Genomic DNA, 26694 nt, shown 5'->3' on the forward strand with positions numbered 1-26694 from the left:
GCCTTTACTCTTACCAGTAGCTCATAACAGGAGCATGCAATGCTTAGGACCAGTAGCCCTGTATGGTGGTACAGCATTCTGTAGGATGTACAGTAGTCTGACATTTTTCAAACTACAGACATGGAATGATTTCATGAATATGCGAGTTGACTACGTGGTCTATGTCATGTAGCTGTGCGTTTTCGTTCAAGAGACAGTGAGTTTGAACCCTGATGTCGGCATCTTTGAAGATGTTTTCCATTTTCACACCAGGTAAATGCTGGAGCTGTGTCTTGATTAACGCCACGGATGCTTCCCTCCCAGTCCTAGCCCAGTCCCACCCCACGTTGCCGTAACATCAGAATCAGAATTTACCCTTTGTATAAAACATCCAGAGAACCTAAATATATTTAATTATCTAATCTTATGCTAGTTAGCGTTGAATGCGTTGACAATTAAATGCTGAATCAACTGATCATTACTCTCACGGACATCGTTTCGAGTGGCGAGGCTAGACCTGGCCGCATGTTTACACCGCCTATACATCTCACTTTTAGGAGGCTTTACATCGTCAACCGCCGTAAGAAACAGCCTGCATACTACGTTAAATTACATCAAATAATCATTCCCATACGAATCATTGCCGTACGTCTCGCATTGTACATATGAAAATATCACTATGCGGGAGGAATCCAAGCAAAATGGTATGAAATTTGGCCGTGAACTTCTGATAGGAAATAAATTAGGTCCTCAATTGGTTCACAGGAAAATCTGAATGTTTCTGAAGTACAGGTAAAGGAAGCCGGCCTCCCATGCTTCCACCCAGAAACGGTCCCTGGTATCGATACGTCTCAATTCTGTTCTTGTCTCAACTTTCCTAACAGTACACAACGACCATGAACAGCTCCGATATCGTTGGACGGTTTGCGGATAGCAGGAACAAGACTTCTTGAATCGCAGTGCCAGCGGGTTGGTAACGAACAAGATTGTCACAGTAGCAGTGGACAGGTGTGAAGAAGCTCCTGGAACAGGTTGTCACTGTGAGAATTGGTGACGCGTACCGGTATTCCAGTATCTCTACTCTCTGAAGTTCCCGTCCTAGGATTGTGATTGTACCGACATCGTAACTATATGTTTAGTAGTAGAAACTGTTACTGAGATTGTACTACATCATTTTAACGCAGTTTTTGCGATGACTGTAAACAAGGCTCAACGGCAATCGCTGAATCCAGTAGGGATTAATTAGAGAACTCCGTGTTTCTCTCATGGTCAATGTTATGCAGCTTGCTCCAGGGTTGAAACTCTGAGGAATGTATACATTTACGCTCCTAATAGTGTGATATGTAATATTGTTCACCTGTGGCGCTGGATTAATGATCTCGCAGTTATTCAACCTAAATCTGTGATGTATTTTCAAGTGTGTGTTGATATAATGTTTTATTCTATTACCACAGTAGTTTATGTGTATTATTCCTTTACCTCTAAATTTTGCAAGTAGCCTACATACGTAAGGACAATATCGAACACGATTGTACATTGCGGACGGATCCCGTGGGACTCTGCTAGTTCCATATTATAATCTAAATGACTTCATATCAAAATGAATTTAAATGCACTGACATAATTAAAATTAGATGCTCATTTCGTTTTCTATGATAAGGGAAATGAAAAATGAAGTGAAATTAAATGAAATGGCGTATGGCTTTTAGTACCGGGAGTGTCCGAGGACATGTTCGGCTCGCCAGGTGCACGTCTTTTGATTTGACTCCCGTAGGCGACCTGCGCGTCGTGATGAGGATGAAATGATGATGAAGACGACACATACACCCAGCCCCCCGTGCCAGCGAAATTAACCAATGATGGTTAAAATTCCCGACCCTGCCGGGAATCGAACCCGGGATCCCTGCGACCAAAGGCCAGCACGCTAACCATTTAGCCATGGAGCCGGACGATAAGGGAAATAAATTACAACCTTAGGCCACGCCTGAAATTTGATATTGACAGATAATGGTATTTATGAAGATTGATTTTACCATTTGTGTTTTTAATATTGATTGTTGGACATTGTTTTATACAGAAGGTAGTTCGGGATCTCTGGGGACGATGTTTGTCATGTCTCCGTCAACGATCATGCTCAATTGGAAAGCCATCGTCCGGCTCCATGGCTAAATGGTTAGCGTGCTGGCCTTTGGTCACGGGGGTCCCGGGTTCGATTCCCGGCAGGGTCGGGAATTTTAACCTTAATTGGTTAATTTCGCCGGCATGGGGGCTGGGTGTATGTGTCGTCTTCATCATCATTTCATCCTCATCCTGACGCGCAGGTCGCCTACGGGAGTCAAATCAAAAGACCTGCACCTGGCGAGCCGAACATGTCCTCGGACACTCCCGGCACTAAAAGCCATACGCCATGTCATTTTTGGAAAGCCATCATTTCTAGCTATAGCCCGACAACATCATTTCCATTGCAGCAGACTTTTTTCGCAGAGCTAGCATGTCTATCTTATCCCAATCCTCCTGACAGGCTTTCCGCAGGCCATTGATAGTGCGTGGACGTCTATTTCCTAAGGCCCTTTTTAGGAGTCCAAATACACAGAAGTCCGTGGGTGACCCATTGAGTGACTTCACCGGAATTTTAGTAAAAGTAATTGCACGGATTCCAGTTTCCATCTCCATTCTCTCTCTGAACAGATGAGTCGAACGAGAAGTGTGGCTGGATGCTTTATCTTGGTGTACCCATATCTGATTTTTCGCCCTCCCATACAGTGTTTTAAATGGGTGTTAAAACAACTTGCTGATAGTATGTAGAGTTCACCTTCGCATTCATAGCTATACGGCGAATGGTTAACTTGTCACTGTAGCAGTATCCAGCGATGATCGTGAAACCCCTTGGAAAACTTTCCTGCCATTCTTTATACAATGTTTCATAATTTTTTTGTTTCTAGAGTGGCAGTAAATCAAGCGGGGTTTGTTACAGTCACCTGTCTCCTGCCAGATAGCCCTCATACAGCTTAGTGCGACGTTCCGTAATGTGACGAGGCAACAGCTTGTGAACTCGGCGCTTTTGCCGCTTTTCTAGTTGCAGGTCCTTGTTTATTATGTTGTTAACTGTTGAAACGGAAGTCTCCAACTTACGTGCGATAGTCCTTTGTAGCGAGGGGTTACCACGTGAGACATGGGCCTTCACTTTCCTCAGCGCTTCTGGTGTACGGTTGGTGGCTGGTCGTGGATTTGCCTGGTTTTTTCCCTAGCACTGATCACCTTCTTTGATACCTAGAAATCACGTTTATTTCACATTCCCTGGATTGTAGAATAGCTAGATTTAGAATCGGAAAGGGATGTTGTGTAGCCCTCCCAGTAAGGGTCAATTCTCTTCGTCATCGTTGCAGCGAATGTCACGAAACTCTACACACACACATTCTCAGTGTGACGTGAATCATCACTCCCCGTTTTGACGTGCTCAAGGTCATAACAGCGCCGCCAGCGGCCTTCATAACTCGTCACCAGAGGTCCCGAATGACGTTTTGTACACTTGATAGAGATTTATTTGTGCAAAAATAATAATTTTTAACTGGAGTATTAACTCAATATGGTCGTTACTTTCCAATGCCATTGATACATAATTAACATTAAAGGTTCACAGGATTCATCGCACGTGTCAATTCGTTTGTAATAAATCCGAATGTTACAATACTTGCAGAAAAGGATTCCATTACTCACGTACAATATTTTTGAAATATTGCTTTTTGAAATATTTTTGAAATATTGTTTGATGATGGTGCGTCTCTTCTTCACAAATAATTTTCACTATATGAACGAAGGAATAAAAGTTATCGACCTTGATGGTAATATACAAACACCCCCACACCTACACCTTACTTGTTTAGTGACAACTGGCCGTAATATTCCGGGCTCTGGACAATTCTCCAGTGTATGAGGTAAACTGTACAAGTACTGTAGGCTATAACCCGCTGTTTTCAGAGGTGCTTCGTCTTTGCGAATGTTTCTGCATATAACTTAAGAAATCCAATTGAACAAAAAGAATTTTATTCAGCAGCAAAGAGCCTTAAACCATTTCAGTGTAAAATTCACTAGGAAACGACACGATAAAGAAAATTCACGATTGTGTTCACATTCCGTTTCTGGGGCTCCATTTCACGATATTTCGCGATTGTTTTATCCACGTATTATTAATCTGAACGCCTAAGTCAGATAGTATTTAAAAGACACATTCTGTATCCAACATGTCGTGATTACCGTGACCTCCACAAATACCCACACCTGGCTAAGAGTACACGTCAAGCGGTCTCGTAGGCCTCGATTATTTTCCTCTGTTTATAGCAAATAAATTAGTTAAATATTCATTAGAAAAATTGTGTTCTAATTGTATGTTTTATCTTGTCTGATTAAAAATCACATTAAAACATGTAAAATTTCCTATAAATATACTTGACGTAACGAATAATAATATGAAGATTTATGCACACTTTTTTGGACCATATATTTTGGGACTATACTAAACATTTCATTTTCTTGTTGGAAGCAGTCATGAAGTTTGCAGCTTTACGTGACTATTGATATTGTGATCACAGCCATGGGACCAGTTTTACGTGGAGTACAAACCACTTCTCATTTCGAAGATTTCACATGCGTTGATCGGAATTCGAAACGCAGCCGTCTAGGTGAGGATCCAATGTCGATGTCAGGTGTTTATTATACTTGTCAGTTGTAATTAAGGCACGCTGAGTATATAACTCATATCTAGGCTTATATTATGATTTATTTCAAGACAGACAATACATGACTTAGCACCCGCTCCTCGGGTAATTTGGAGATAATAAGATGGTGAGTTGAATGCCAAATTGAATGAAACAAAAAATAACCATTTTGATCCACATTTATTTACACGTACATAAATCTCAACTATAAACACATTCCTCTATATACAGTACATACATCAGTTCACATAAAAATATACCACACTCCGCCAAATTTGTACATCTTTAAATAATTTCATGGTGTTGTCAGATCATTTCAGTTTTAATTCATATTGCCATAGAAGTCCTCAAATTAAAAGGAAAACACCACTAAAATGGCCGTACATAACTCTTCTTTTAAAATATTGTTCGTAAATTATGTTAACATTTCTTTAATTTTGTTTTTAAAAGTATTTTTTAATTTAATTAAATTTCATTACTGTAATATAAAGGAATCACTTGAGGTGCCCGGGACATAAACCTGTCAAATTATTTTTAATACTGTACAGAAATATTAAGATTAATATTTAAAACCCCTATAAAATATTTTTGTTAATTTTTAATCTGTGATATCATGAGATGTTTTGGAATAGGGATACACATTATGTAACATTTTGAGTAAAAATAAATACAGTACAATCATAGAGCACATTTCATACATTCTTATGAAAACATTAGAGTGGAAGACCCGGGTGAATCTTGAATTTAACAGGTATCCTTTAAATTTAAAAACTGTGACAAATTCTGACCGGGCGTCCACAATTAAACCGACGCTGTTCAGCGTGGCACAGCACCGGCCGAAATGATCGTAGGAGTCTAAGATTTCGTAGATTGTTTAACTAAGCAATGTGCTCAGGAATTATGACACAACAATTATTAGTTCCAAGTTTTACCACCAGGTGAAAATATGGCGCTCAGAAGACAAGGTAGTAAAGATCAAACTCATGTTGACGGTAGTTCTGGCACGTTTATTAGGATTTTTAGTCACCAGTATGGCCTCCCAACTGAGCAACATGCTGCATACGTAACGCGGCATGGTCGGCAGTTGCCCGCAGCATACTGGGTGCAATCAGAGCGAGATGTCGTTGTATGCTATAAGGCAGAGAACGGACATGTCCGTGATAGACACGATTCTTCAAATAGCCCCCCAACCAGAAGTCACATGGATTTTATTTTCTAAAGTTTTCATTCCCCACCCTGAAGGGGTGGAGCGGGCCACGTAGAAGGTAACGTCTTCTCTCTGGCCAGGTCACATGGATTCAGGTGAAGCATTTGAAGGCCACGCATCTGAAAAATGCCTAGAGAGATGATGCGGTCGTTACTGAAAGTTTCTCGCAGCAAAATGACGTCAGAGTTACGGAATATTGCACGTGCTTACGGCGCAGTATGTTTTCCTGCTGGCAAAACATAGAACATATTTTTTTGCCGTAATTCGTGAGCGTATTGTTTAATTAGCATATCTACGAAATTTCAGGCTCCTATGATCATCACAGCCCGCGCAGTGCCGCGCTCAACATCGTCTGTTTAACCCTCAAGCACACGCGCCAGATCTAAGGACGCAGACACACGCGTGGGGGTGCTTTCCACCCCACATATCATTGTATTGTAAAATATGAATTACTGTATTAATCGGAGATTTTAAGATAGTTAATGTCAGTATGACAGTTTCTGCGGGGATCCAGCCATAAAGTTACAAGAGCGGGGAGAGCACAGGAAAGTTATTTATACATTTCACTAGGAAATAGAATGACCTGGGGGTGCATTCCACCCCATACGCGTGCGTTTGAAGGTTAATCATGGACACCCGGTATAATTCACTTCGAGGTTTAAAGAATTCCATTAAACAATGCTTTAATAACATTTTGTTTGCAAAGCTTGTATATTTAAGGCAGATCGCAAAAATATTTTATTTTCCTACCATAGTCAAATATCTTTAAGTCTTGTATAAAAATAGCGAAGGAATGACCTTCAGCTGCCATCCTCATTGGGGAGTGTTTCATTGCAGTTTAACAGTCAGATTATTAAGAGAGAGCAAATTTATTGAAATATCTGGGATGGATATTCAACGAATACCTGGACCTGGATGTAGAAACTTGTTGTCGAACTGGAGCAACTAGGTTAATTATTTAAAAAAAGACGAGAACTCTGTTTTTAATAATGTCCATATCCTCGAAGAGAGACAACATACGGCCAAAATTTACTATTGGTCAATGCTGTTGTAGGGATGGAGACAAGGACACTGAAAACTGGCTCATTGAAAGATCTCGAAGCTTTTGAAATGTCGATACATCGGAGAATGCTCAACATTTCATGACTCCCAATAATGAAGAGCATGGTGGACAAAGGCAAACTGTGAGCTACTGCGTTTGACAAGACAGCGTAGAAAGCAATACTTTGGTCATCTCGTGCGAGTAAGCAATTTTCGTTGCAAGGGAAAATTGATGGTCAAAACGGTGTTTGAAATAGACAGTGTAATGACTGAATAACTTTAAACATTGAACGAATATTCACCATGACCAGCGACTACCAAACAGTAGAATAATTTCTGTTAGAGTGGCAGGATAAGAAATTCTTTTTCATATTTTACAGGAGAGTGGGATAGCTGCTTCGATATTTAGTTTTAATCGATCTATATACCATACATTATATTAGATATTTTCAGTTCAACTATAAAACAGATGAACTTAAAAGTATTTTTTCCTCCAGTTCGACAAATGCCTCAAGAACCACATCATTTCTGAGCAAGTACTCTAACTCATAAAACAGCTCAAATATTAAATAAATAGACCATCGGAATCTGTTAAAATAATATCAAGGTTTTTTGAACTTATCAGGCTTATTCCTTGGATTCTCCGTTTATCAGTAATTTACTGACAGTAAAACACTATTATAATTAAAATCAGCTCTTTTTAATCTTGAACTTGTGTTTACTTGTCAGTATAATCCTTTAATTATCCATATAGATTACTATATTATTTTAATCATGCTACAAAATTCTTAGATTCCTAGTTTTATGTTCTTCTTTAGTTGTGATTTTAGCAACAGAGAAGCTATTCGTTTCTGTTTATATCATTACTTATCTCTAGCAATAAAATAGAGTTAAACGCAGGGATCCCAAACGTCATGTTTTATCAGGAACAGTCCCGTTTTCAAGAAGTTTGTCCTACGGTTCCAACAAATGTTAACGGGGACACAAAATGTCATGCAGTTTCCCAAAGCCTGGTTCAAAACGCTGAACTGGAGCTCTCTTCATTATCCCAAGGATTTAAATTTTGGCAATGTGCGAGAATCCTTTCCATGCCACGAGTAAAAAGTACTTTACTGCACCGATGATTGTTATATTAAATATTTTTCTTTTCTTTTTGCTCACGGTTTTTCTTCTAATTTCTTGTCTCAGTGTGCACATCAAAATGTCATTATTTTAGAATCGCCACAGAATATGAAGTTAAAACGTATCTCTTGCGATAAAAAAGAGGTTGAACTGTTGAGAGCTGTTTTGACCCTTTCTCAATCACAACTCAAAGAGAAGTCTGCCTTTCTTGGATATCGTCTTCCTGAGCAAGAGGGCACTGGAAAGAGGACAGACGGTCGACAGAGATCTCACTTTGATGCATCTCTTTCCTAATATTAGGCCTATTATAATATTAAATCGTATTTTAATGCACAATGAAAGAAGTAATTAGATTTACTCAGTCACCAAATTCTGTCAAAATAACTGGGTTGTTTACATCTCTAAAGCTGTGTTTGTGTAGGCGTGTTCTTCTTTCTTTTCAGGATCTGGCTGCTTTGCCCACGGTTGTAGCTCTCCCGAGGCGAACAATCCGTACACAATCACGCCGAATAGGTAGACACTGCTGGCAATGTAGAACACAACCTTCCACTCAGCTGCGCTCTGTAGGAAAAAGAAATGAGTATCTTACAAACACGAAACAGGAGGTTGAATGTAACCTGCATTTATTTCATTTTTTACAATTTTATTTCCGTCGCTCCGACACAGATAGGTCTTACAACGACGGTGGGATAGGGACGTGCTAGGAGTGGGAAGGAAGCGTCCGCTGCTTTAATTACATTGCAAATGGGAAACCACGGAAAATCATCTTCAGGACTGCTGACAGCGGGGTTCGAAGCCACTATCTCTCGAATGCAAGCTAACAGCTGCGCGACCCTACCGAGCGGCCAACTTGCTCGGTCCTGAATTTTTCAGGGGGATTCCAGAGATAGTGACACGGTGATGCCATTCCCTAATTCATGAAAAGGAAAGAACAATAGTAATTTGTAGTTCAGACTTATACGGCATCGTCAAGAAGCGAAAAAAACTTCAATAGCAACCCACCACAACAGTTCACACTCGAATGACTGTCACGCAGATCCGCTGTCTGGCAACCGGCCTGCCGGGGAAGTATTGGCGCTCGTGCGCCCTTGCCTGTTTAGCCTCGGTCTGGGAAGTCAAGTGTGTGACAGAACCTCCTTGTCACAGCCGTGCGATTCGTATATTGTTTAAGTGTTCTACATTATGAATTCGGTTGGCGCACTTCTCAGAATTTCGTTTCCTACATTATCATGGTAAACTGAATATTTTACCCAGAAGGAAGCCATCATCAGTACATAATTCATACAGAGTGAGCTGTATGTCCTCGGGAGGTTGTTACGGCTGTTGTTTCCCGTTGCTTTCATCCGTGTAGCAGTAAGCCATGTTAAATATTATAACCAGGCCATATCAGTCAATTATGCAGACTGCCGTTCTTACAACTTCCCAAAGGCTGCTACCCTTCTTTTCGATGAACCATTCGTTAGCCCGACTCGTTGGCTGAATGGTCAGCGTACTGGCCTTCGGTTCAGAGGGTCCCGTGTTCGATTCCCGGCCGGGTCGGGGATTTTAACCTTAATTGGTTAATTTCAGTGGCTCGGGGGCTGGGTGTGTGCGGCGTATTGAACATTAGAAATAATCCTAGGTAGGCCCCTCATCTTCACAGACATGCAGGTCGCCTAATAGGCCGTCTACTAGAAAAAGACCTGCACCAGGTCTCTCCGGAGGCCATACGCCATTATTATTACCATTCGTTAGTCTGGTCTCTCGAGAGATACTCGTCCGATAAGATTGCACCTGCGGCTCGACTATCTTCTTCACTGGGACGCACAAGCCACCCCACCGCGCCAAGGTCACATGGTTCGTAGAGAAAGCATAGATGAATTATGTTTTTTGCCTTACTCACAAATGACCTATTTCATTATATAAGAGGCCAGTTCTTAAAACTTCTAGATCCTTTTTACAGTTATACATGTTTGTTTCTTCCGCAATCACAGATGAGGCTTTTTTCGGATGACGTTATGCTGTATGAAGTAATAAATAAATTAAAGGATTGTGAGCGCCTGCAAGAAGACCTAAAATGTTGTGAGATGGACAGCAGAGGACGGTATGATGGTGAATGGGATGAAAAGTCAGGTTGCGAGTTTCACCAAGACGAAAAGTCCTCTCAGTTTTAATTACTGTGTTGATGGAGTGAGAGTACGTCATGGGGTCACTTTAAGTGCCTTGGTGTTAACATAAGGAAGAATCATCATCGGGGTAATCACATAAACGACTTTGTAAATAAAGGTTACGCATCTCTTCATATAGTAATGAGGGTATTTAAGGGTTGTAGTAGGGGATGGCACTGAGGAGGGATCAACGGGGGAAGACCTGAGAGAAATCAATCCAGATGAGCCTGGACAAACACACTACACTTTCAAGCGGAAGTGATAGCTATCACAACATGTCTTGAAGAAAATCTGAAAATGAACTACAGGAATAAGAACATTTTCATTTTTACGGACAGCCAAGCGGCCATTAAGGCACTAGAAGCAGTCCGGATAATATCCAGAATTGTCTGGTATTGCCATTCACTTCTCCTGAAGCTCTCAAAGTACAACATTGACGAAATAATATGGGTACCAGGGCATGCAGGTAAAGAAGTAAATGAAAAGGCAGATAAACTGGCCAGGAAAGGGGCAGAAACACATTTTGTAGGCCCAGAACCTGTATGCTGGATTCCCTACGGACAAGCCCGACTCTACATAGGAAAATGGGTACAAAAGAAACAAATGGAGAATTGGAAAAATACTCCAGGATGCAGGCTTGCAAAGGAACTGATAAAAGAACCAAACAAGAAGCATACTAAAGAAACTCAGCAGAGAAAATATGATGGGTAGTAGGACTGTTGACAGAACACTGCCCTCGGAAGAAACACCTACATAGAATTGGAGTAATGAGAGACAATATATGTAGAAAATGCAGAGGCAGTCCTCGAATGTGAGGTGCTGGGTAGAATCAGACTCTCCACGCTAGGACTACCAGGTGAAGAGAGAGGAAAATTCCAGAAGACCCAATAAGAACAACCTGCAGCTTTGTGAAGGGAGCAGGTATATCAAGGTGGGAATGAAGGAAAAACATGGTAGCAAAAGATCTTAGAGGTCGACGCTAATTAGGAACTAATATTTAGAGGCCCCATGAAGAAAAGAAGAGGAAGAAGAGGAAGAAGAAGAAGGGTTGTAATAACGACGTAAAGGAGAGGGCATAAGGTCTCTAGTAAGACCTCAGTTAGAGTATCGTGGGACCCTCATCAGGATTTCTTTTCTCGAAAACAGGAGGAAAAGAATTCAAAGACAAATAGCACAATTTGTTGTAGGTGATTTCCGACGAAAGAGTAGTGTTAAGAACATGCTGCAAACTTTAGGCTGCGAGCTTGGGAGTAAGCAGACGAGCTGCCCGACTAAGTGGTATGTTCCGAGCTGTCAGTGGAAAGATGGCGTGGAATGACATCAGTATTTTTCTACTACAAACTTCAGAGATGGGATAAAATTAGGCAGTCCTTTCATATCGAGAGGAATTCTGTTACAACTTGTAATGTTTCCTACAGTGCAGGTCAAATATAATGATTTGTTCCATTCTGTATGTAAGAGCCATAAATTCATTTGATTTATTTTCATTTATTTTTATAAATTATTCATTACTTATTGAATCCGTTTACCCTCCAGGGTTGGTTATTTCCCCGGATTCAGCGAGGGATCCCACCTCTACCGCCTTAAGGGCAGTGTCGTAGAGCGTGAGACTGGGTCGGGGATACAACTGGGGGAGGACCAATACCTCACCCAGGTGGCCTCACCTGCTATGCTGAACAGGGGTCTTGTGGGGGATGGAAAGATTGGAAGGGATAGCAGAGGTGGGAATTGAAACTACCTCTACTCAGTTGGCCTCCCGAGCCTGAGTGGAACCCGTTTCAGCCCTCATACCATTTTTCAAATTTCGTGGCAGAACGGGGAATCGAACCCCGGCCTCCGGGGGTGGGAGCTAATCACACTAACTACTACACCACAGAGGTAGACTTAAAATTAGCTACTTACATTAATTTTAAATTATGTCGTACACCATCCCAGTGACTGTATCTAACAGTAATACGCTTATCCAATACAATAAACAGTGCCTTTAAACCCAAACAAGGTTTTTACCTTGAAAATTCGGTATCCTCGCATATTATAGATTGCTAACAACATTTGAAGCCAGGGTCTGGATCATGGCTGCGCTCTGCCGGCTAGCATCTGAACTAGCTCGACATTTCGAAGGCGCTGACGGCGAAGACAAGTACGGAATTAGCAAGACGTGCGCTAGAGGCAAATCTGGCGCTGCTACCAGTGAACTATCTGTTGTGATAGCAATCTCCCGCTGAACTCTCTTTGAATATAGGGTAGGCCATTACGCCTCCATGTGTAGCGGGTCTGTAGAAGGGATATGAAACTAAATTCGCGGAGGGACAATATTACTTTTTTTTTTTTGCTAGGGGCTTTACGTCGCACCGACACAGATAGGTCTTATGGCGACGATGGGATAGGAAAGGCCTAGGAGTTGGAAGGAAGCGGCCGTGGCCTTAATTATGGTACAGCCCCAGCATTTGCCTGGTGTGAAAATGGAAAACCACGGAAAACCATTTTCAGGGCTGCCGATAGTGGGATTCGAACCTACTATCTCCCGGATGCAAGCTCACAGCGACAATATTACTCTGACTGGATGATGCAATAAGCACTTTGAAGCAGAGAGAAAGGCTGTGGCTGAAAACGGTCGAATATATCCGTAATATCCCCTGAAAGCCGTAAGAGGCAACTAAAAGGGGTGATCCTTGAGGAATCTCAACTTGGGAGCGTGGGTTGGCAAGCTCGAGGCACCTACAGGAGCTAGGCGTGGTGTTGTTTCCACTCACTTGTTCCAGTTTTCACAATTTCATCCTTTTTGTCTGACTTCCCTTGGTCAACTCTTGTTGTCTTCCGACTTGGACGGCATTAGGTTTGCGAGGCTTTCGAAGTCTTTCATTTTCATTCCACGCCCTTTGTTTCCCTTTCCTTTTCTTTACTGATACCATCATTCCTCGTAATATCGGACTTCTTCCACTTTTCCCTCTGATTAGTGTTAAGAGAGGAGGGTAGCCCAGTCGTACCACCACCACCACCACCACAGAGAGAGAAAGTACCAACGTTGTGGCACAAACAGTGGGGAATGTTGTACGGAAGCTAGAGGTGGATTTATGACATAGGCCCAACAAGCATGTTCCTATATAGGAGCGGCAGCATTAGAGGGCGGCAAACTTTGCCTAACAAGACATTTTATTGCCATATCTTCACGCGTGTAGTGTTTTTGCATCCGTCTCTTGGCAAAGGCCAGAGCAAAGTGTAGCTTCCACCGAAGTTCCAGTTTCACCCATGGCTGTGAAAATATGGAATCTGTTGAGGTATAGTAGTGCTAAGTAATGACATTCAGAGCACAACTAGAGTCTGAGTGTTATGAAAGGTGTTGTTATAGGGTCAGTCGTGCTGCAATAGCGCTTTCTGGTCCAGTGAGGAAAGCAATAGCAAATTACTTCCCTCCTCATTATGCCTTGTACACCTCATTTTGACGCCACCATTGGTTTTTGTGGTTTCCTTATAACCGCTTAACACCTGGTAGTGGTTTTTGAGGATCCAACTAGTCTACGGGCCGGTGACCTCGCAGATATTACCTGCAATAATATTTTGTGTATGCTTTGAATAATTACATATTGCTTAGTCTCTCGCCACATATTCTTAGAACCATCATAACATCGTGTAGTCTAACAGCCAAGTAATGTACGTAGCGGTGGTTTTAACATGTCTCCGCCTAGGCACAGTGACGTTGACTGATTTATCATTTCAACTATGAAGATTTGATCGATGAGTTGCCTGCGCCGTTCGAGTCACCTAGCTGTGAGCTTGCATTTCGAAGATAGTGGATTCGAACCTCATCGTCGACAACACTGAAGGCGGTTTTCCCTGGTTTCCATCTTTCACACCAGGCAAGTGCTGGGAATGTACCTTAATTGAGGCCACGGTGGCTTCCTTCCTAATTCTAGATATATCCCATTCTCATGTCACCAAGAACCTTCCATGCGTTAGTATGACCTTAAACCATTACAAAAAACTACGCGTTACCAAAAGGGAAACAGAGTATTATTTATTTATTTATTTATTTATTTATTTATTTATTTATTTATTTATTTATTTATATCCCTCGAAAATATGAATTCATTGTATAAAGATAAACAAAGATCATGGAAGGTGAAACATGGAAGAGTCATTGGGCATTTCATTGTTAGCTCTGTGGATGTTCTGTGGTTCTACAACTCTCAAAACAGGTGTTGCATATAACGATTTCACACGGTATATGTCACGGTACCTCAAACAGGTTTGCAGTATGCATAGGCCAATGTCTGGGACACATAGTGACGCTAAACCTAATCAGGTTTGATGTTAATCTGATTGGGGACACTTGTCAGTTTAAGAACATCACTTGTAAGATCGGTAGTACAACGCATTTAAGTGGGCTTGGCAGACTTATATTTAATAGCAAATTCTGGCTCAGTGGGGAAAGCAACGGGAAACTGTCTAATTTTTCATTTCCCTAGTACGCCTCCTCAGTGATGCCTAGGCCATCTTTGACAGCTAATGGTGGAGCTGTTGAAGATCCAACCAACCTTCGGGCTGAGGACTAAACATACACACACACACATACATACATACATACATACATACATACATACATACATACATACATGTAGGCCTATGTCGAAAAGCGCATTCCGGATCGCCTCTAAACCTTGAATACTAAAATCTGACTGAATAGAATCTGTGTAGTAAATGGCAATGACCAAGTCATTTATTTCTGATTACTTTAGGAGAAACAACCATGACGCGGTTATTGCATTTAGTGTGCAAGACGTATGAGACAGGCGAAGTGCCATCCAATTTTCGGCAGAATGTTGTCATACTTATTCCCAAGAAAACCGGTGCTGACAAGTGTGAAAACTACCGCACCATTAGTTTAGTATCTCACGCTTGCAGAATTCTAACACCTAGTATTTACAGAAGAATGGAAAGACAAGTTGATTGGGAGAAGATCAATTTGGCTTCACAAAAAATGTAGGAATACGTGAAACAATCCAGACTTGACGACTGATCTTAGAGGATCGGATTAAGAAGGATAAGCCTACGTACATGGCGTTCGTTGATCTAGAAAAGGCATTCGATAATGTTGATTGGACCAAGCTATTTGAGATTCTGAAGGTAATAGGGATCTGGTACCGAGAACGAAGAATTATCTACAATCTATATAAAAATCAGTCTGCAGTGATAAGAATCAAGGGCTGTGAAAAAGAAGCAGCAATTCAGAAAGGGGTGAGGCAAGGCTGCAGTTTGTTCCCTTCCTTTTCAATGTTTTTATAGAACAGGCAGTAAAGGAAATCAAAGAGGAATTTGGAAAGGGAATCACAATCCATGGAGAGGAAATCAAAACCTTGAGATTTGCCGATGATAGTGTTATTTTATCTGAGACTGCAAAAGATCTCGAGAAGATGCTGAATGGTATGGACGAAGTCTTGGGTAAGGAGTACAAGATGAAAATAAATAAGACCAAACCAAAAGTAATGAAGTGCAGTCGAATGAAGGCAGGTGATGCAGGAAATATTAGATTAGGAAATGACGTCTGCTACTTGGATAGTAAAATAATTAACGATGGCAGAAGTAAGGAAGACATAAAATGCAGACTAGCACAAGCAAGGAAGAGCTTTCTTATGAAAAGAAATTTGCTCACTTCAAACATTGATATAGGAATTAGAAAGATGTCTTTGAAGACTTTCGTTTGGAGCGTGGCATTGTATGGAAGTGAAACATGGACGATAACTAGCTCAGAAAGAAAGTAGAAGCTTTTGAAATGTGGTGTTACAGAAGAATGCTGAAGGTGAGATGGATAGATCCAATCACGAATGATGAGGTACTGAACAGAATTGGTGAGAAGAAATCGCTGTGGCTAAATTTGACGAGAAGAAGAGACAGAATGATAGGACACATCTTAAATTACACCCAGGACTCGTTCAGTTGATTTTTGATGGAAGTGCAGGGGGTAAAAATGGTAGGGGCAGGTCAATATGAATATGACAAGCAGATTAGAGCAGATGTAGGATGCAGCAGTTATGTAGAAATGAAGAGGTTAGCAGAGGATAGGATGGCATGAAGAGCTGCATCAAACCAGTCTATGGACTGATGACTCAAACAACAACGGGAGGTTTTAGAAACTTTCAACATTCCGGAAAGGGAACACCGCTGCTTTTGATCGGTCATAAAAATCACATGAAAGCTGATTACAACTGTGGACTGTGAATCCTCAGTTCGCTTTCGTGGTGAGTTACAGAATATCATAACTTTTCCCAATACCATTTAATTTTCAAACCAATATTATTAAAATCAGTTATAATGCAATAATTAATGTTGTAAATTTCGGAAGTTCTTTAAAATTATATACCATAATGTGTCGACTAAAATTAGCAGAAATGAATTAATGATTGAAGAAACCACAACATGCTACAAAATATCATTAATTTCTTTTCCACGAAGACCCAGTAGTTTGGGTACTAGTTACCCCTGTGTACTAAATTGTAATATTGCAAGTTGGGCCTAGAGAGGCCAGAAATTTGCAAGATTTTATAAGAAATTGGGAGCGTAGTCTCCTTGGTTAATGTTGGAGAGCATGCAAGCTCTTTTCTGAGATTGTTGTAATGTTGAGGGGTGCCTTTGGCAGGCCGTATTTGTAACCTTTGGAGCAAGGTGCTCTTGTTTTGGGAGATTTCTCCTTGTGTATGTAAACGCTGATTGGCGATATTGTAAGTTGGAATGTAAGTTGGAAATTAAGGGCTTCAAGCCCAAATCGGTTAAATTCTCTATTCTTGTGTTTTCCAATTCTTATATCAAGATTGTTCTGTACCTGATCTTTCTTTTCTTCACCTAGTGAAGAAGCTTGTTAAATTTGAAATTTGAAAAGAAATATGACCTTCATTTTTAAAGTTTTAAGTTAATCTTTAATACAGCAGATAGACCCATTCCACCCTCCTTCACCTCTTTCTGCTCCACGAAAACGCGGTAACAACAAGGCGTAGCCTCGGGGTAAGAGGCAGGCACGCTACCCCTACACCACGGGGCCGTACTTAATTATTAACACTTACGTTAGTTAAGTGTATGAATTTAAAAAAAATGGAAACGCATTTACGAGTTAATTTGTTGGTACCGGACCTTCGTCTTGTAGAAGAATGATTTTATCCGAGCGCGGTCTCTCGAAGTTCGGACCACTGATTTAGAGTGTTGTAGGAAGGGCGAGAATCTTTAAAGACAAGCTTAAGAAAGGTTTCACTTCAACACATATTATTTATTTACTTTATTTATTTCCTTTCACTTATTTCAAATGGTTTAAAGTTACCTTAATATATAAAGACTTTCGAGATACGTGAGTGGGTAAGTTCAATTTTCAATTAAGGTACAGCCCTGACATTTACCTAATGTGAAAGGAGGAAGCCATGGAAAGCTATCTGCTGCGGCCAGAAAGCATATTCTCCCGAATGCAAGCTTATGGCTACATAACTCATACCTTGTATCTAACTGGCTCTGACATAATACTGTATGTTCACCTTAGTGTGATAGCATCCGATTGCCACTTGTTCTTAATTTGTAATTTCTTCTCAAAAGAAAGAAATAGACCGGTTTACCAGCCTCAGTTTGTTGAGATGAATAAGTCTCACCTTGTTCTGCACGATGAAACCCATGACGAGCGGACTGATTATCCCCGGCAACGTGCCCACGGTGTTGGAGATGCCCATGAGTACACTGGCGTGCTGGGGGGCGATGTCCAGATGGTTAACACTGAAACACATTGATCACACATTCATCGTTATTTACGGCAATAATCATTTCTGGCTCTCTTACTAGTCTCTCAAACAGAGTTAGTTTCAAATTGATTGAACATTTCTGAACATGTGCTACTTAATATGAGATACATAAGTCAATGATTGCTCATTTCTACACTACAAGTGAGTACTGATATGATTAAAAAGTGACTTTTCTTAATTATAGAAGTGACTTTTCTTAATTATAGAAGTGACTTTAAAATTATCGCACTCACTGCACTATTCAGAAGATCTATTTAAATATAATCGCTATAACGATTAATCTACAACAGTACCGAGCTCGATAGCTGCAGTCGCTTAAGTGTGGCCAGTATCCAGTAATCGGTAGACAGTGGGTTCGAGCCCCACTGTCGGCAGCCCTGAAGATGGTTTTCCGTGGTTTCCCATTTTCACACACCAGACAAATGCCGGGGCTGTACCTTAATTAAGGCCACGGTCGCTTCCTTCCACTTCCTAGGCCTTTCCTATCCCATCGTCGCCATAAGACTAATCTGTGTCGGTGCGACGTAAAGCAAGTAGCAAAAAAAAAAAAAAAAAAAAAATCTACAACAGTAAGGAAATGAAGGAAATACACCAGTATTAACACGAATGTCTGCTTTGTCCGGTGTTTTAACCACCCAATGATGTCCGGGACGAGCTTATTCTTAACGGTACCGAGCTCGATAGCTGCAGTCGCTTAAGTGCGGTCAGTATCCAGGATTCGGGAGATAGTAGGTTCGAACCCCACTGTCGGCAGCCCTGAAAATGGTTTTCCGTGGTTTACCATTTTCACACCAGGCAAATGCTGGGGCTGTACCTTCATTAAGGCCACGGCCGCTTCCTTCCCACTCCTAGCCCTTTCCTGTCCCATCGTCGCCATAAGACCTATCTGTGTCGGTGCGACGTAAAGCAACTAGCAAAAAAAAAAAAAATCTTAAGGGCTGATGACCTAGACGTTACTTTTCCGCTTGTCCATAGGCTCTCTTACACCAAACTTCGACATCTTGGGCATGTTCGATTCTCTTTGACTCATTCTTTCTTACTGTATTTATTTGCAGAAAGTTTGGACCTTCTTTAAATTAATATAGTGAGACATATTTCGGAAATTTTCACAAGATTTTCAAATATTTCACAATTTTTCACACAAGTTTTCTCGCAAACAGTTATTAATAGATCTCGCGTAGGCGAAATTAATGGCACCTAGTAGTACATGCTATCACGTCGCGGTCACTTCTTATACTAATTTCATCGTGTGCTCCAAATTCCCATTTATCCACAAAATGGCGGGGGTGAATGTCAATAACAGTGTTATTGGTTTTAGTTAGCCCGCTAACTACTTTTACGGTTTTCGGAGACGCCGAGGTGCCGGAAATTTTTCAACAGCAGGAATTCTTTTAAGTGCCAGTAAATCTACCGGAACGAGGCTGACCTATTTGAGCACCTTAAAATTCAACCGGACTGAGCCGAGATCGATCCCGCCCATTTGAGCTTAGAAGTCCAGCGCTCTACAGTCTGAGCTGCTCAGCCCAGCAATGCGAGTCTCGCTCATTATTGCAGCACCTGACTTTGAATGTAACTCTGGTAGATTCTTTGATATTCATCTTTTTAAGTCAGTTAGTATACTTTTTCCAGATTTTATTGTTTTGAAATTGTTGAAGCAAGTTTTGGAACGCACGATTTTTACCGAGGGAGCAATTACTAAAACGAAACGATACTTATTCTACGGCAAAAAGTTCAATGTTTGAAACTTCTCGTTAAAAAATTAACCATTCAATCGTCCGTTTCTACGTATCTATCAATACAGAGAATTCAATTAGCTAAATAAAGTACTTTGTAAAGAGAATATATTACTTTTTAGGAAAACATAATCGCTATATATTGAAGAGTTGGAAGTACTTAATGCTGTTTCAACAACTTTCAGTTCATTTTAAACAGCTTATGAGATTAGCTCTTAAATATTCAAATTCCAGAAAGGAAAGTACGTTTAAACGAACCATTGTGATGATACAGTTTCCAATATCAAACATATTTTAATTTCTATCTAGTAAACTATTTCTGAATTCAGAGAATACCATTCTTCTTTCCGAAGGGAATGATGTTTCTAATTGCCTTCATCCTTATTGGTTCATTTACGTGATGGAGACATCGAGTCAATCCTAGTTCTTCTTATCATCATGTTGTTGCGATCTTCCAACAAGTCTCATTAACTTTTTGGTGTTTCAAGAAGTAGACTACCGAGCTCGATAGCTGCAGTCGCTTAAGTGCGGCCAGTATCCAGTATTCGGGAGATAGTAGGTTCGAGCCCTATTGTCGGCAGCCCTGAAAATGGTTTTCCGTGGTTTTCCATTTTCACACCAGGCAAATGCTGGGGCTGTACCTTAATTAAGGCCACGGCCACTTCCTTCCCACTCCTAGCCGTTTCCTGTCCCATCGTCGCCGTAAGACCTATCTGTGTCGGTGCGACGTAAAAAAAAACAACTAGCAAAAAAAATTAAAAAGAAGTAGCCTATACTGCGTGCAATAATGTTCGTGATGATCGTACATTACTTTGCACTTCCATATAAGTCCAAACAACTTATAACCTACTTCTTACATTCTTCCCCTTAACGGCATATCCTTCATCCCTAATCATCTCCTTCCTTCCTTCCTTCCTTCCTTCCTTCCTTCCTTTCCTCCGCAAAAATAAAATTATAGAAAACGATATGCGTTGCTTCGAACAGGCGTTATAATGTTGCACGATGACATTAGGTATCATTCAATCAAAAACTCACGTGAGTTGCTAAGGTGCTACCACTGGGAGGTAGTACGTAGACCACCTTGTCCTGATCTTGCACCAACTGACATCCATCTGGAAGTGTATTAGAAATCGACAGTGAAATTCTGCGCGTTCTCATGTTCTGAAATTAGCCTCATGATCTTGATTTCGTCTATGCCGAGGGAGATGTCTTGGTATACTGTTAAAACATATGATTTAGTTAAGTACGGGGATTTTGTAGAAAAATCATGCGTAGTAAATTTTCATCCGTGTATATAGCACTAGAGTAGGCCTACATTTACTTAACAAGAAGTCTTTTTGCCATATTCTCGTAAAATATTATCCAATCCTCACGAAGTGTTCACGAACTCTGACATTACAGGAACCACCATCATGAACCACGGAAAAGTTATCAAAATGAAAAATATAGATATTTTCTAGAGGAAACATTAGAGTCAATCTTAGTCAGGACTGTGCACAAAATTCAATCAACAGTTAGGGCATATAAAACGTTATTCTTAACAATGTTACGACAAAGTGATAGATTACCCATATCCTGAGAGTGCAAAGGCTCCCAGGCCCACAGCTACCGTGAGACACGACACGACGCCAGCTGGAGTGTACAAGACGGTCGCTAGGAGCATGAACACAGTCTGGCAGAGGAACGCACCACAGTTGAACGTCCTGCGTACCTAGAACGTATTGTTACATTTTATTGCAAGTGCTTGAAAGTAAAATACAGAATAACGGGCATTATACAGAACAGTTCAGAATATTTGGGGATTTTAGGCAATGTGTAAGGGAGGAAAGAGGGATGATTTTGGTAACATTTATTTTATATGTTTTTATACTTATCTTTGGCATTGCATATATATCACATAGGCACCACTGTAAAGTATGAAAATTGAAGACAAATCATATTTTAAACAGTAGAAAATGTATTCTGAGCCGTTAAATGAAAAAGGGTGAACTATTTTTAACTTATAGCTTAATTTTTATTTAGTTGTAGGAAAAAGGCTTAGTTCATAAACAATCAAAATCTGTTTTACATGATAATGCTTGTTGTATAAAGAGGCCTAACATCTAGGTCGTCGGCTCATTAAATGATGATGATGATAATAATAATAATAATAATAATAATAATAATAATAATAATAATAATAATAATAATAATGTCCGACTCATTGGCTGAATGGTCAGTGTTGAGGCATTAGGTTCAGGGGGTCGTATCTGATTAATTCTTCCGGCCCGGGGACTGGGTGTCTGTGTTTGTCCCAACACTCTTCACTTCATATTCAGACAACGCACTACACTACCAACCACCACAGAAACACGCAATAGTGATAACATTCCTCCATATCGGGTTGGTGTCAGGAAGGGCATCCGGCCTTAAAACAGGGCAATATCCACATGTGCGACACAGTTCGCACCCGCGACCCCACAGATGTGGTAAAATCGGTGTAAGAAGAAGAAGAAGAAGAATAAAATTTACAAATCCTCAAAAGTTCTTACAGTTTTCAAAATCTGTACTAAAAATATTAATATTATATTTCTCAAGGCTGTATAAATACAATGATCAACGATGTGGGAATCCTGTCTTAAATTCATCAAAAAGTTGTCTTAAAAAGGGAGGTTGGAGGTATGTTTTAAGAAACGTTTTGCCGTCTGAAATTCTAAAAATTGCCAAGGAAATGTGTGGATGAATTTGCATTTCTTACTTTCCCGTTTGAGTTTCGGCATTCTATACCATTAAAATTAAAATATTAAACCGAAAACCAAAGCGAAAAGATCCATTGTAAGAGATTAAAATGGGAAAATAGTAATAGATAATGGTTACTTCAGTGTACGGTAAAAATGGTATGGCGTATGGCTTTTAGTGCCGGGAGTGTCCAAGGACAAGTTCGGCTCGCCAGGTGCACGTCTTTTGATTTGACTCCCGTAGGCGACCTGTGCGTCGTCATGAGGATGAAATGATGATGAGGACGACACGTACACCCAGTCCCCGTGCAAGGGGAATTAACCAATTATGCTTAAAATTCCCGACCTTGCCGGGAATCGAACCCGGCAGCCCTGTGATCAAAGGACAGCACGCTAACCACTTAGCCATGGTGCCGGACATGTACGGTGAAATGAAACGAGGACCTGAGGATGGAGAACAATGGCTTCATAGACAAAGCATTTGCCTTTAGAAATTTTTATTCCACAAAATATTGATTTTTAAACAATGCCCAACATTGTAGCTTAATTTAAAATAATTGAATACTTACCATTCGAAAGGGGCTAGGCACCATTTTTATGAAGCATATGTTTTCTAGTTATTTAGGAGGCATGTGATTAGGGCTTCTACATAATAATACGGCTATCATCAAGGATGTCTCAATTACTGATAAGACAGTCCAGTAGATAGTATGAGTGTTCAAATAAATTAAGAGAAAGATGCATTACAATAAAATTGGTTCCTGCCTTTACCATTCCTGTGCAGTTCTTTTGTAAAAAGTAATATTTAATTGTTTACTACAGTACTTCTATTCTTCCAAGTGAAATGAAATGTCGTATGGCTTTTAGTGCCGGGAGTGTCCGAGGACATGTTCGGCTTGCCGGGTGCAGGTCTTTTGATTTGACTCTTGTAGGCGACCTGCGCGTCGTGATGAGGATGAAATTATGGTGAATACAACACATACACTCAGCCCCCGTGCCAGCGAAATTAACCAATGGTGGTTAAAGTTCCTGACCCTGTCGGGAGTGAAACCCGGGACCTCGGTGACCAAAGGCCAGCACGCTAACCGTTTAGCCATGGAGCCGTACTCTTCCAAGTGGTTAGTGTTTTCCGAAAGTCAGAGAGTAATTCTTACTAACTTATTTTACATTAATCTTACTATATTTTATTTTCTGTTCATTACATTGTGTTTTTCCTTAATAACTCAGAACTTACTGTTTGGAACCTAGGCTCTTAAGAATGAAATCTCCTATTGTTAGAAACAGGGCCCTAAATAGCAACAAGGCACCTGGTATTGATGACATACCCTTATTGCGGAACGCCTTAGGAGAAACAAGCATGGCGAGGTTATTCCATTTATTGTGCAAGATGTATGATACAGAAGAATTGTCATTCGATTTTACACAAGGTTAACGTACATGACATTCGTGGATCTAGAAAGGCCATTCGATAATGTTGACTGGACCAAGCTATTTGAGATTCTGAAGATGATCGGGACCAGATACCGAGCAAGAAGAAGTATCTACAATCTGTACATAAATCAGTCTGCAGTGATAGGAATCAAGAGTTTCGAAAAGGAAGTAGCATTCAAGAAAGATGTGAGGGAATGCTGCAGTTTGTCCCCTCTCCTTTTCAATGTTTGTATAGAACAGACGATAATGGAAGCCGAGGAGGAATTGCGAAAGGGAATCTCAATCAAAAGAGAGGAAATCAAAACTCTTAGATTTGCTGATGAGATTGTTATTTTTTATCTGAGTGTGCAGAAGATCTCGAGAAATTGCTCAATGGTATGGACAGTCTTGGAGAAGCAGTAAACGACGAAAATAAGTAAGCCCAAAACGAAACTACTTGGGTGCAATCGAACGAAGTCAGGTGATCAGGAAATATTAGATTAGGAAATAAAGTTTTAATGGAAGTAGTTGCATATTATTATTTGAATAGTATGACTAATGATGGTAGAAGTAAGGGGGACATAAAATGCAGATCAGCACAAGGAAGGAAGGTCTTTCTCAAGAAAATGAATTTGTTCACTTCGAACACTGATATAGGAATTAGAAAGATGTTTTGAAGACTTTCGTCTAGAGCGTGGCATTGCATGAAAGTGAAACATGGACGATGACTAGTTAAGAAAGAAAATAACAGATTTTGAAATGTGGTGTTACAGAAAAATGATGAGGGTGAGATTGGTAGATCGAATCACAAATGAAGAGATACTAATCAGATTGGCGAGAGGAGAGCGATTTGGCGCAGTTTGATCGAAAGAGGAGATAGAATGGTAGGACACATCTTAAGACACCCAGGACTTATTCACTTAGTTTTTGAGGGAAGGGCAGACCAAGGTATGAATATGACATACAGATTAGAATAGATATAGGATTTAGTAGTTACGTAGAAATGAAAAGGTTAGTACAGGATAGGGTGACATGGAGCGCTGCATCAAAGCAGTCTATGGACTGATGACCCAAACAACAGCACAATGGTATTAAACAAACGATATGTAACCTGCCACGTGGGTGACAGCTCTAAATGCAGATCACCGCTGATTGATGTTATTGGTTTTACGTCCAACTAACTAATTCTTACAGTTTTCGAGGCGCCGAGATACCGGAATTATGTCCCGCAGGAGGTTTTCAAGTGCCCGTAAATCTACCGACACGATGTTGAGGTATTGGAGCGCCTTCAAGGCTACGTACATGACATTCGTATATCTAGAAAAGTCGTTCGATAATGTTAACTGGACCAAGCTATTTGAGATTCTGAAGATGATCGGGACCAGATACCGAGCAAGAAGAAGTATCTACAATCTGTACATAAATCAGTCTGCAGTGATAGAAATCAAGGGATCTGGGTTCCATTCCCAGCCGGGCTGGGGATTTTAACTGCGTATGGTTAACTCCTCTGGCTCCGGGACTGGGTGTTTATATGCGTCTTACTACACTTTTCTTCATCTACATACAACACCAGACACTAATATTAGACGAAACCACGCAATAGTGAATACATCCCTGCACATAGCATTAGAGTCGGGAAGGGCATCGGTCCGTAAAACTGGGCAAACTATACACCCAGTAACGACCGCAATAAAGTGGGGGAAAAGGCAAAGAAGAAAATTGTATTACGTTCAGAAATATTTTCAAGTTTTTCCCTCGTGTCTTTGCTTAAAAGAAAATGCGGTGAGTACAACAAACCACTGACTCTGGCTCAGAAGGTGGAAGTTACAAATGAACTGAAAAGGGGTTTAAAGACAAAGGCACAGATTGCAAAGGATTCGAATACGCCCTGTGTGTGATATTATTCAATTTGAATTCGTGGTTAATTCCATGTTTTTCTAGACTCTGCAGTTTCGATTTAATCGAGTTCTAGTGTAGAATGCTATTTGTTTCACGTCCCTTCAATTACTAAATATTTTAAGAGACCAGGGTGCCAGAATGCTGTCCCGAATGAGTTCCTTAATGCGTCAAATGCCAATGACACGAAGTTGCCGCATTTGAACACCCTTAAATGCAATCAACCTCTGCCTGGATCGAACACACAATCTTAAGAACTGAGCGACGACTGAGTACTTCGTCACTGAGTTCAACAATCATTTTAGATATGAAAAATATTTTGCTCACTAGTGAATGTGCTTGCTCTCCCCCCCCCCCCCCCCCACACACACACGCACATAAACACATCGGGACGTTCTTGGTTAGTAATTAAGTGCTGCAATCTGGACATACCTGTGTAGTGTTCAGGATTCCGCGAGACATGAGGAAGTCAGCGAGATGACCTGCTATCTGCAAGATGAGTGCCATTGCAAGGTAAGGTAGAGCGGACATTACTCCAGCCTCCTTCAGGTCAAAGTGCAGGGTGTCTGGAACGAAACAGAAAGCTCCATAAGAAAGTAGAAATCCGATTTTCCTCGTCAGCTGTAAAAAATACTGTCGATTTACTCCTGAAGAAGGTATCTCAGTGGCCTCCGCTTGAAATCAGCAAACATCTACTGTACTTAGCCTGATTCTACGAGGAGAGCAACCAATCACGCATTATTAGAGCAACACGGAAATACAGATACGTAGAAAACATTCAACCCCGTGAGATATGTTTTAAACATAATTATTTGCAATCGAAACAACTACTGATAGAGTACAGTACTCAGAGCCATGCATCAGATAACAATTATTATGCATGTTGTTTTAAGTGATGTTGCTAGTTAAATGAGGATGGGCTTGGAGGATTCATTTCCCGACAGAAGGAGGAAGT

The 26694-nt window shown here is 40.7% G+C and overlaps 1 protein-coding gene across 1 annotated transcript in view; it reads right to left on the minus strand.

The window, feature by feature from the left end:
- Nucleotides 1–7605: 7605 nt before the first annotated feature.
- LOC136868451 (vesicular glutamate transporter 2) overlaps nt 7606–26694 on the minus strand; it is a 169297-nt gene continuing 150208 nt past the window's right edge. The window contains exons 7-10 of the mRNA XM_067144775.2: nt 26172–26305; nt 21285–21427; nt 17837–17957; nt 7606–8625 (exon numbers count right to left, since the gene is read on the minus strand). Of these exons, the coding sequence (XP_067000876.2) occupies nt 8458–8625; nt 17837–17957; nt 21285–21427; nt 26172–26305 (566 nt within the window). The 3' untranslated portion in view covers nt 7606–8457. The remainder of the gene's footprint in view (nt 8626–17836; nt 17958–21284; nt 21428–26171; nt 26306–26694) is intronic.

This window comes from Anabrus simplex, chromosome 1, assembly GCF_040414725.1.
Source record: "Anabrus simplex isolate iqAnaSimp1 chromosome 1, ASM4041472v1, whole genome shotgun sequence".
NCBI classification, from domain to species: Eukaryota; Metazoa; Arthropoda; class Insecta; order Orthoptera; family Tettigoniidae; genus Anabrus; species Anabrus simplex.